This window comes from Andrena cerasifolii, chromosome 4, assembly GCF_050908995.1.
Source record: "Andrena cerasifolii isolate SP2316 chromosome 4, iyAndCera1_principal, whole genome shotgun sequence".
In the NCBI taxonomy this organism is placed as follows: domain Eukaryota; kingdom Metazoa; phylum Arthropoda; class Insecta; order Hymenoptera; family Andrenidae; genus Andrena; species Andrena cerasifolii.
The window spans coordinates 12,790,353-12,801,839 of NC_135121.1; the positions used below are offsets into that span (position 1 = coordinate 12,790,353).

Sequence of the window (11,487 nt, forward strand, 5' to 3'; positions counted from 1 at the left end):
ATCGTCACGGTAAAGTTTAGATTCTTTACTAGTTTAAGAACTAGGGTATCTAGCAGTGCCTAGGAAACTTTGGCATTTAATTCCTACGTTTTATGGAACACAAAGGTGTTGTATGCTAAATAGGCGCTTAAGGCATATAGTATACGAAAGATGTTTCTTCGATTACAAGTAGCTGTTTGATCGTGTGTGTTACTTTCTTTTACTGTAAATTACAATGTTTAATTTATACATGCGGACTTTTCGTCAACAAAGAATCGTTTCTAAGAAAGTACTTCGGTATTTCCCACAGCCTTTTTCGTGCGGTATTCAATTTCAGACAAAGAATATCGAATCAATTCTCCTGGCAAATAGAAATATTAAGCGCTTGAAAAAAAAATTCAATTCGTGGTGGGTTATATGCCGTGTGTGATCTGTGCAACTGTAAAATTTAAATGCATACATACATAAGTACACGTATACCTATACATGTATGCAGAAGTCTAATCTCACTTATTTGCTGACATGCTTCTTATAAAACCCGTTAACCTGAAACACGTTTTGTAGACTTATTCGTTTAGAAAGTAGTGCATTTATTCACACCCGTAAAAGAATTTACATAATAAGTTGAATCGCGTTCAACGGATATATTAAGTGAAGTTACGATTTTGTATTCCAGTGTACATTTCCACGGAAACATGAGCGACGATACTTTCTTATATACTTTGCCAAACAATCAACCGGTGATTTCCTTAGAATGCGGAACTGCATTCAACGCTTTAACGGCAAACGAAAAGTTATATGCGCATTATTTAAGTCAGGCTGCATGGAATGGCAGTCTTATCGTATTTATACAAACTTCCCCCGAATCGCCATTAATATTTGCTATTTTACATAAAATCTTTGTATCCGAAGCGGTAGATGAATTGAAAAAATCTGCGCTCGAAGCTGGTGTTAGCGAAGATGAATTTACTGTAAGTGAACGGCGGCGGCCTTTCGTTTCTTAAAAGTATTCGTCGATCTATTAAAGTAATTACGTGTTTCAGGCTTTTTTAGTATACACTTGTGGGATCTTGGCGAACGCTGGTAATTACATATCGTTTGGCGATAGTAAAATAATACCCAACATGCCGAAAGATAAATTCGGAACCATATTAAGAGTTTCGAAGGCTTATAAAACCAAGCCCGAGGACATCGAAGATATTTGGAATAAAATTCAGAATGTGATGTATTCGATAGAAGACAAATTGAAATCTTTGGGACTGGGCGATAAAGGCGTCACAACATACTTCTCTGCTAATTGTACGAAGAACGATGCGGATCTGGTTACCGAGTTTATGCAAGAGAAAGGATTAGAATCTTACAATGCAAGATGTTTTAAGACGGTGAATAAAGCTGTAGGCGGTATGGATACATACGAAATCAGACTAGCTTCTGTGAAAACTGACAGCGATCCGAAGATCACATTATCGGAAGAAGTCTTTAAAAATGCTAAGTTCAAAATTACGAGAGGAGACTATGGCAAGCTTTTGGTTCCAGTCGTCGATAATCTACAGAAAGCAATAAAATACGCAGCGAACGAGACTCAGAAGAATATGCTGAATAAATATATAGATCACTTTAGTACAGGATCTCTGGAAGATCATAAAGATGGTTCTCGGTTTTGGATCAAAGACAGAGGACCAGTTGTTGAAACTTATATCGGTTTCATCGAAACTTATAGAGATCCTGATGGACAGAGAGGGGAATTTGAAGGGTTTGTCGCGATGGTGAATAAAGAGATGTCTGAAAAGTTCGCCACTTTGGTGCGCGAAGCGGAGACGTTGATACCTAAGCTTCCTTGGGGTAAAGAGTTCGAGAAGGATGAATTCTTGAGACCCGATTTCACATCATTAGATGTTTTGACATTCTCTGGATCTGGTATTCCTGCAGGTATAAATATTCCCAATTATGATGAGATTAGACAATCCGAGGGATTTAAGAATGTTTCATTGGGTAACGTGATCCCTGCGAATTTGAAATTGGACGTGATACCATTTTTATCCAAACAGGATCAGAATCTGATGAATACTTACAGAGTTGCTAGTTTCGAAGTGCAAGTCGGTTTGCACGAGCTCCTGGGTCATGGAACGGGTAAAGTGTTGAAACAGTTGGGACCTGATTCGTATAATTTTAATAAAGGAGAGGTGAAAAACCCTTTGACCGGGGAAGTGGTAGATAAATTCTTCTTGCCGGGCGAAACGTACGATTCGAAGTTCGGTCCAATGGGATCTTCTTACGAAGAATGTAGGGCAGAAGCGGTTGGACTCTATCTATGTTTAGAGAAAAATATATTGAGTATATTTGGGCACGAAGGCTCTAAAGCAGATGATATAATATATGTGAATTGGTTATCCCTGTTGTGGAATGGCTGCGCGAAGGCCTTAGAAGTTTATCAACCATCTACTAAGAAATGGCTGCAAGCTCATTCTCAGGCGAGATACGTTTTACTTAGAGTTTGCATAGAAGCTGGCGAGGATTTCGTTAATGTTACCGAAGCGGAGGAAGGGAAAAGTTTATTATTGTCTGTAGATAGGTCTAAAATTCTGACTGTTGGCAAGAAAGCAATTGGAGAGTTCTTAACTAAATTACAAGTTTATAAAAGTACAGGGGATATCGAAGCGGCCAAAAAGATGTACGAAAAATACAGTGAAGTACCTGAAACAGGACCACATCCATGGGCACATTGGAGAGATCTGGTTCTAGCTCATAAAGAGCCTCGAAAGATATTTGTGCAATCGAACACGGTTGTGAATGGTCTGTATTTAAATAATTAATTAGTTCTATTCAGTGTAAGACTTTTGCCGATTATACTAATTCTGTTACCATCGGAACAGGTGAAAACGCAGTAGAATTGAAAAACTATGAGCCAAATTTCGCTGGATTGATTCGGTCCTGGGTGGAAAGATTCCCTTCCGTCAATACTTCGCAAACTCTTATTGATCTTTGGGAAAAAGATAAGCAACATTTTTCACTTGAAGATGATTAAGTAAAATATCAGTAAAGCTACCATTATTACTATTCGAATTTTGTGCGCTATGATATATATGCATATGTATGTATATATGTATAAATAGCATAAACATACTTTGTAAGCATAATCATTTATTGTTTTTCTAATACGTTTTGAACGAATGATTGTTTTATACGAAATAAATACCCATTTAATTTACATTGTACACTACGTGTCTCGTAAATCTAAAATTTATCCACTATTACTAGTTCTAAATAACTAAAGTGTAATAAATTCCGCTAAAAAATATATGCTCGATTTTTCTACATTTCTTTGTACATTTAATAGAAGTATAAATATTTTAAAAGTAACATGTGTACTATTCAATGATTATCCCGCAGATAGTGCTATTAGTTCGTTTATAAATTTTCATATACGCGTGAAATGTAACAAGTGGTTGCAATATTGCGCATGTCTGTTATTCGGCGAATTGGCGGGAAAACCGTGAAGAACGTAGTCCGCCGAGCAACATGGTGTCGGAAGAGTCGTTGATTTCGTGCTTCTGCAATTTGGGTTGTGATGTTCCCGATGAAGCTGTTGTTGGTAGATGTAAGTTTCTGACACAATCAATTATTTATAACATTATAATTGTGAAAGAGTTCGATATCTAATGTGCTCGATTTTGTCAATTTTCGCGTCGATTAAAAGTTGCGACAAGTTGGAACACCTCAATTATTTAATACATATTGTGTTTCATCGTTGCCGGTCATTTTACCATCGCGTGTATTTTTGCAAATACATGTTAAGGCATATTAATGATAGTTAACTATTCTATATAACCTTATCCTGAAAAATGATTCAGTGTCATTCGAGTATCAAATGTAGTTTAAAACAAGATTCAATAGAATATATAAAACTGGACAGTGGTATCTTCTCGTTTGATTAACGTTGGCACAAAATATTCTCAATCAGGCCTTCAGCTTTGCCGTACTTATGGCATCGACGAAGACACATTTGTGGAAACATGGGTAGCTTTCACTATTCCACAGTCTCTAAATATCGATCCAACACTAGAGAATCTTAATAAAATGGAAGAAGAAGAATTAAAGAAAAGCAAGGATGTTTCTATAGAAGTGGTGGCTGATGCAGCATCGAATATGCAAATCAATGCATCAACGAACCAAGAAGTCCTGTATCCTTTGCTGTAGTTAAAATCAAGTTGAATAACTTTTTACATTTTAACATTTTCCTTACATGTATTTGTTATGTACCGTTGCAACAGTGACAGTGTTTTGGACATATATAACACCGGACAACAACCTTCTACGTTAAAGGTAAATCTCTAATTTAGTTATAAATTACTTTTCCTGTGTGTTTTCATTTCTTTCTAATAACAATTAACAAGTGTTTTCTTTGAAACACTTGTACATTTTTAAATATTTTTATTCTTTCGATATACTATGACTAAAAATGTTTATACACATAGTTTGTTGCAAAAAAGATGGGAGAATGATTAAGTGATTAAGATTTCGACACATGTATATTTTTTAATTCGAATTGATGCCAAGACCTCGTATTTATCGTCTATTCGACCCATTGCCGAACTTTGAGCGGGCTATTTTGATGATTTCAAAAGCCGCTTGTTCCCCTTATTCTCTTTTTCAAGAGGGAAAGGTCTCCACCCCTGTAATGGCCTTTCGGCATTGTTGCCAGATTTATGAAACTACTCGTTCTTTATGGGCAATACAACTAAAATCTATTACGGGCGATCGAATTTCCTCGTAAAAGTGTTTTTACTTTATACGCTTTTAGTTTAACTTTATCGCGCGTCGTAATTTTTTTAAAACCGTAATACTTTCATGTCGTTCGAAGTATTTATCTTCGAAGTTTGCCTCGTGAATATGGATCTAATACGGAGTCAAGATTTATGCAGATGATATTATAACCCGAAATATATTATACTTTGATCGTTAATCTGTCAAATATACTTAAGATCGACTAGAATTTTTTTTTACGCGTGTTCGATAGTAGGAGAAAAACAGAGATTTTGAATAATTTAATCATAACCTGAAAATGCCAAATTACTCTTTGCCTTTTGAAAAACGATGCAAAAGTGCAGTAACATGTGGATAGAACAAGGATACATTTTACGTGGAACCTCAACCTTGGCATTGCAATGATTTACGTTGCTTTGGCAACACTGTCCCACATTCTTTATGGTCGATCTATGGTCTATAGTAGCAATGACGTAAGGTCGCCTCTACCTGTGGATCTAATTCTTTGTAGAACATTCAGGTTTCCGTTTAACAAAATTCTATAAATCCGAAAAAGATGGTCTCCTACTTTTACCACTCTTTAAATAGCTTTTCTGTTAAAGTGATTTTTAATTGTTCGTTGAACATGCAGTGGAAATTTCTTTAATTATATAAATATGGCTATAATAAGCTGTACATAATTGTTAATGAATAAGGAGTTAATATTTTCTGCTTATAATTTTACGAATTCCACTTCCTTTGTCGTCCTTGGCTCAATGTTAGTTAAAATTTGAATCCCTTAAAAATCTTCGCAATCGCAGATTGTTGTTATTCTTTATGCCTGTTAGACTTAAAAAAAATCCATATATTTCAAAACATTTCCAAGCAATTTTCCTGTAACTTTCACTTCAAAATAACGGTATTTCAGCCGTTGCTGAAACTTTCTAGTCTCAGGTATCTTTTATACCTGAACCCCGAAAGGTGTTCTTGAAAGCGAAAAGGCATTGTCGATGCATTTTGAACACGCCACAGAACGTGTTCGTGTTCTACCATGGTTTATAGTATATACCTATTTCCCTTCTATTTAGCAAGTACGATTACCTCATTGCAAAACATTTACAAATTCTAACGGAATTGCAACTACACGGTATCAATGGATACGCCGCCTGTAGCGGAAAGCAGAATATCGAGCTGCATCTCGGCAGCCTTACTTTCGACGTTGAACGCTTGCAGTGTATACGAGTGAAATTCATCGCGATTCCCCCGGCAGGTGGTTTCTCATCCCGAAGGGAAGCGTCGTTGTTGTGTAGAATCTTGTCGAGGCACCGTAATTCCCGCCACAAAAATCGTCCAGGTAGATCGCCGCCATTATCCCCTCCCCTATCGCCCGTAGTCTCCCACAAAGGACACTCTTCCGTGGTGGGGAATAGTCGGATTCATTCCTATTGGTGGAAAAAAGACAGCGTGCCTGCCCGTATCGCGTAGAGAGGGGTTCTCCTTCCATCCAAGAGAACTGACCAGATTTCTTCAAAGGGTACGATTTCAGTTTTCAAGGACCCAGACTCCATTATCATCCTGACGCGCGCGTGTGCGCGCGCGCTCTCTCACAGCATTTCCGAACAAAGCGTTGTTTCCTTCGCGTGCTTGCGGTACGGTTTTCGAGTTATAAGTTATAAGGGTATAGATCGCTGGCCGTGCAACGGAGGCTCCGCTTTCGTGTGACGAATCGACATTAATATTTTCGAAAGATCGTTGAACACGATCGAATAATCTCGATGGCGTCGGATCGACGACGCCACCGACTTGTCTGTCAGCGCGTCACGCGGATCCGGAGTGTACCGTCGAGCGGTTCGCCGGCTCGTTTTGTGGATTTTACATATTGTTCGCGCAATCAGTAAATTGTGATATTTCGCTGTTGTGACGTAGCAAATGGTTTCGTGCGCGATGCTGCATATCGCGCCGGGGGGAGTGTACGACGTGGTGCATTACATCTTGAAACGGTCGAGCGGAGCGTCGGCCATCATGGAATTCGGTTTGAGTGAATTTCATACTCGAAAGTCATTCCACCAATCATACAGCGCCTCGCGTCGCAACGACCTGTTGCTATTACTACTGGCTGTTGCCCGTTGCTGCTGTTCTGCGTTTCGGTTTCCTTCGTCGTCTCTGCACTTTCGAATCGGTACGATGAAAGTAATCGCGCGTTCGTCGTGTGAATTCGTGCGAGATCGAGCTCGTAGGAACGGGAATGTGCTCCGCTTCGGGTAAAGTTCTCTTCTTTTCATCTTTCCTCAAGATCGCGCGAACGCAGCTAGCTCGCGTTAAACGCATAGTAGCCAGACGATAAATACATTAACATTCGTGTCGCCCGCGTGCGAGCGAGAGCAGAGTATGCCGTGCGAGAGAAAGAGATGGAATATCTGCTGCTCGCATTTGTCTGTGTGCGCACGCGCGCGCGCGCGGGAATGTCGTCGACCGTTCATCGAGTCCTGAGCGTCGCGTCGCTACAACCTGTTGCTTCGGCTATGTCGCATGCTTTTTTCGCTGTCGTTCGCCCGTTTCTTTTTAGATGCGCTCGAAGTCTCTCGCGCGAAGGTAGTACTATCTGTTTACCGAATAACTTGAAGGCACGCCGCGATAAGTTCTCGGTTCAATATTTCTCGACTTGTTGGCGCTAACATATAATTTCGCACTGTGTAATATTCTGTGCATGGCCATGCGTATACGGATATGTGAACGCATGACTGCGTAGTGTGCGTGCGCGTTGTATGCGATACGATTCTCTTAAGGCCGCGCGTGCAATCGTCTACAATCCGGTATTTTGTTTGCATTACAGTTTGCTTTGATTTACTTGGCACACGTGTGCGAATTTCAGCATAATTAAAATCGATCTGTGAAATTCTTTTTTACCAGATAGTGTTAAATGGGCCAGTGTTGGAGAGAGAGAGAGGGGGGGGCTCGATTAGGCTGTATTTCTTTTTAATATCGTGTATAATACAGTTTCGCTCTCGTATCGGACAACTGATTTCGCGTTCAAGAATGTAAAATCTGTTTCTAAATTGCCGACATTATTGCATTTATGCTTAAGCCTGTGCTTTCTTAAGTATCGCTCGGTCGAAAGATCGGTTCCTTAGGGAGCTGCTCACGTCTACCAATTAGCTGCAATTGACCAACAACCGACAGTGCCCGAGTTCTCTCTCTCTCCCTCTACTTTAATTTCATTCTCCATCCTCCTTGCGCGTTTTGTGCGAGAAATTCGAGCCATCTCCATGTATAAGAAATAAGAAAAAAATAAAAGAAAGAAACCACTGCTCGTACGTAAAAGCGAGACGAACGCCAACGGATTATTCTGTGGCGTTACAACTGTATCTGGTAAAAGCTCCGTGTTATTTCCCACGGTATCTTTGCGAACAGTGGGGCGAAAGATTGCCCAGGGGCGGATTAGTTCGCGGAGAGAGGGATTGGAGGAGAAATAGTCTCTCCCGACTCGTAGTTGTGTATTCGTCGAGGAAAAGAGGGGAGAGGGGAAAGGGAGAAGCGGTGAGCCTAGAGCTCGGTGATCGACCCAAAGTTTTACACGATGTGGTATAGCAAGTATCGTTCGAATGAATCCCCCAATGTGTTCGCATCCTCTTCTTAACGTTCGGGCCGAGTATTGCTTATGTAACGTACATTCCGCGAGTGCAATTATAACATATACATATTTCTGCTTAATTAATATCTTCTCATACGAAGTTCTACAAATAATCGTGGGATGCAACTGAAATGCGATTTGAAATTTTACGAACAAACCGGTCGTGCGTTACCAAACGGAGCTTGAATTTAATTTAACGCGATAGTATCGAACGCGAAGCGACAAGAAATAGCCTGAACTTGATTGAAATAATACGTAATAAAGCGAGCGGGAAGAACCGTCAGGTTAACAACAGTTAACCCTTCTCGTTGCATTCCCTCCTGAACGCGGCAGCTATCCAATGTAACTATGCGTTTCTCCGTCGGTAACGTTATCGACTTGAAATCTTTTGCTGCGTCTACTCGTCGTGTTTTTCCGCGAAATCCCGGTCATTCGGAACGCGGCGACGCTGCGCGACGCGATGTGGGCTCGTCGTGCAGAGGAACAGATGACGGGCCGGGAGGATGAGAAGAAAAGGAGAGTTGCCTGAATTTGCCAAATGAGTGAAGGTCTAGTGCACAGATGATCGAGTTGTGACTAGATCCACACTCATTAAGCACGTTCGGGACGAGGCATCGCAACTTCAGCCGACGATCACGGGAATCGCTGGAAACTTCTCGCTTCCCTGAAAACTCGCTGTCAACGTACGAAACCGAGGACCTCGTGAAACAGATGATTCCATAGACGAGTATGAATGTGGTGCACGTTTTGCTTGATCTCGTGACTAGATACATACTCGTCTACGGTGGTCTGTTCTTCTCTCGGGGACGTTGTACAAGAAATACATTCCAGTGACATTTCCCTTCCAACGAAAATCGCCTCGTTAATTCTACATTGGAATATTTTATTTCGTTTGTGTTTTTCTCTCTTCTGTTTTCAAGCAAGCCAAGAGAGCGAGGAGCCCGCTAATAGACACGGGGAACAATAACAAAATCCGCGCTGTGGATCAGACGTTTAGCCCATCTACGTACATTTCGAAAGTGTAAGCATTTATCATTGCTTGACTAAAGGGCTTCCCAATATGTTTTCTGCCCGCCCTTAAATTACGTAAGGATAATTTTGGCGATTTATTACCCCCTGCTCCAGTATAAGAATTCGTAAGATTTTATATTCCAACCCCCCTCCTCCCCGTCACGTCCTTACTTAATATGTTTTACATTGCATTTTTTCAGTTATTACAATTCTTTTAAATGTTTATATAATTCATGTAACTCAATTTCGGGAGATTTAAACCAAAATTATTTTTTTCGAATATTAATGATAGAATTTGTATTTATTGAAATTTAGGTTAAAAATATTACGTAAGCCGCTACCCGACCCTCTCCCCTCCTAAGAAAACATAAGAAATTCCCGAGTCCCTCCCTTAAAAGCCTTACGTAATTTAAGAACGACCCCTTTCCTCTCGAAAGTTTTTCTTTTTCCCCATTCAGCCTACAAACTTGTGACTCCCTTGTTACTCTTCTTACGCGTGTATCAGTCGATTCCACGAGGAATTCGTTCGTTTAATACGTTTGTAATATCGTTATTACAGAAACGTGCCCAATCGCGCCCCAAGCACGACCGTTAGAGGCAAAGTTCTCCTATACTTCGGTCCAGATACACAGGCCTGGAGCAAGCCAAGCAAGCACGACGTATCGATCGCTAATTCTGATAATCCTCACGTGCCCAAGGATGTGGTATACATGTACGAAATGCTGTCCAAACAAGGAGCCGTCCTTACCGGCAGTTGCGAAAGTTTTGGCGAACGACTGTGTCACATTTGGAACGAAGCGGGAGGCCCCAGTAATTCTAATGTGCGTTACGTGAAGAACGTGCTGTCCGTGAGTCAACTGGCGTTTAGAACCTGGGGCAGGATATCTACCACCATCGATAAATCGACCGGCAGCAAGATCGTGATGCTGGAAGGCTGCAGAAGATCCAAAGGCGATAATAACGCCCCTGTGGTGCGCCTCGATCTCAGCGGGATCAAGCGTTACTCGGTGTTCCCGGGGCAGATAGTCGCGGTGGAAGGCGTCAACACCGCGGGCAGCGCTCTGATGGCGAAAGAATTGTTCGTGAAGGGGTACGCGCCGCTGGCTGAGAGCCCGAACTTATCGGCGGATTTGAAAGTGTACGTTGCGGTCGGTCCGTTCACACCGTCCGACAATTTGAATTACCAACCGTTATGGGACCTCATGGAACGCGTCGCGGAGGAAGAGCCGAATATCTTGATACTGGTTGGCCCAATCGCAGAGTACACCCATCCGGAGATCAAGAACTGCACTTTGAAAGATACCTACCAGGATCTGTTTGATAAAATTCTGTCGAGGGTGATGCGATGTTTGCAAGGGTACATATTCAGTTACATTAGCTATCAGTGATTTTTAATATCCTCCTATAATAATTCTATGGGGTTCAGGAAGTCCACGCGGGTCGTGTTAGTATCCTCCAATCGCGACGTGCACCACGACGCGATCTTTCCCACGCCAGAGTTCGCTATATACGCAAGCAAAATTGGATCGAATGTCACGAATCTGCATTCGATGCCAGATCCTTGTATAATAAATGTGGAGGGGCTGCGCATAGGAGTAACTTCGGTCGATATCGTCAGGCACCTGGGACAACAAGAAGTGTCGTAAGTGTGAACACTGTACGTAGACGGAATTTCGATGTAACGAGCTCCCCTTTTTTTCAGGAACACGCCTGGCATGGACAGACTCGGCCGTTTGGCCGATCATGTATTGTCCCAAGCTACCTTCTATCCCCTGTACCCACCATTCCCGGGCTTGAATTTCGACACGACGCTCTGGAAGAAGTACGCCTGCTTTGAACAGCAGCCTCACGTAATGATTTTACCCTCCGACATTAAGTACTACTGCAAGGCAGTGAACGACTGTCTCGTCTTAAACCCAGAGCGATTGCAGAAATACATCTACGCAAAATTGCTCATACGACCGGCCAGTAATGGCAAGTGGGACCCGAACAGTGTGTCCTGTGAGATCGGAAAAGTCTGAAAATTTATCTTCTGTATTTTTTACCTACTTTGCTATGTGATTTTATTTGTCTTGCGTCGAAATCCAAACATGATGTTAATAAAGGGAAACGTTGGGTAGTTG

General features: G+C 41.4%; 2 protein-coding genes and 1 long non-coding RNA gene across 7 annotated transcripts; 2 read left to right on the top strand and 1 right to left on the bottom strand.

Moving 5' to 3' along the window:
• The first annotated feature begins 423 nt into the window (after nt 1–423).
• Dppiii (dipeptidyl peptidase 3) lies at nt 424–3,194 on the top strand. Its single transcript, XM_076811261.1, has 4 exons — nt 424–563; nt 656–950; nt 1,023–2,772; nt 2,853–3,194. Exons 2-4 carry the CDS (start codon nt 675–677, stop codon nt 3,002–3,004), a joined length of 2,178 nt encoding a protein of 725 aa, XP_076667376.1. The 5' UTR covers nt 424–563; nt 656–674; the 3' UTR covers nt 3,005–3,194.
• On the bottom strand, nt 2,991–4,302 carry LOC143368510 (uncharacterized). The gene is made up of 2 exons (XR_013085246.1): nt 4,249–4,302; nt 2,991–4,158 (listed from the first exon to the last, which is right to left on the bottom strand). It is a non-coding gene; the product is annotated as an uncharacterized LOC143368510 (long non-coding RNA).
• On the top strand, nt 3,450–11,483 carry Dnapol-alpha73 (DNA polymerase alpha subunit B). 5 transcript variants are annotated; one of them, XM_076811271.1, is made up of 7 exons: nt 3,450–3,577; nt 3,941–4,160; nt 4,251–4,302; nt 9,274–9,374; nt 9,924–10,721; nt 10,791–11,006; nt 11,067–11,483. In XM_076811271.1, exons 1-7 carry the CDS (start codon nt 3,499–3,501, stop codon nt 11,383–11,385), a joined length of 1,785 nt encoding a protein of 594 aa, XP_076667386.1. In that variant the 5' UTR covers nt 3,450–3,498; the 3' UTR covers nt 11,386–11,483. The 5 variants fall into 5 exon arrangements, with proteins under 5 accessions (XP_076667386.1, XP_076667389.1, XP_076667387.1 ...); XM_076811274.1 differs by lacking the exons at nt 3,941–4,160; nt 4,251–4,302 and having other exon boundaries at nt 3,464–3,577; XM_076811272.1 differs by lacking the exons at nt 3,450–3,577; nt 3,941–4,160; nt 4,251–4,302 and adding an exon at nt 6,418–6,754 and having other exon boundaries at nt 9,278–9,374.
• Nucleotides 11,484–11,487: the final 4 nt, after the last annotated feature.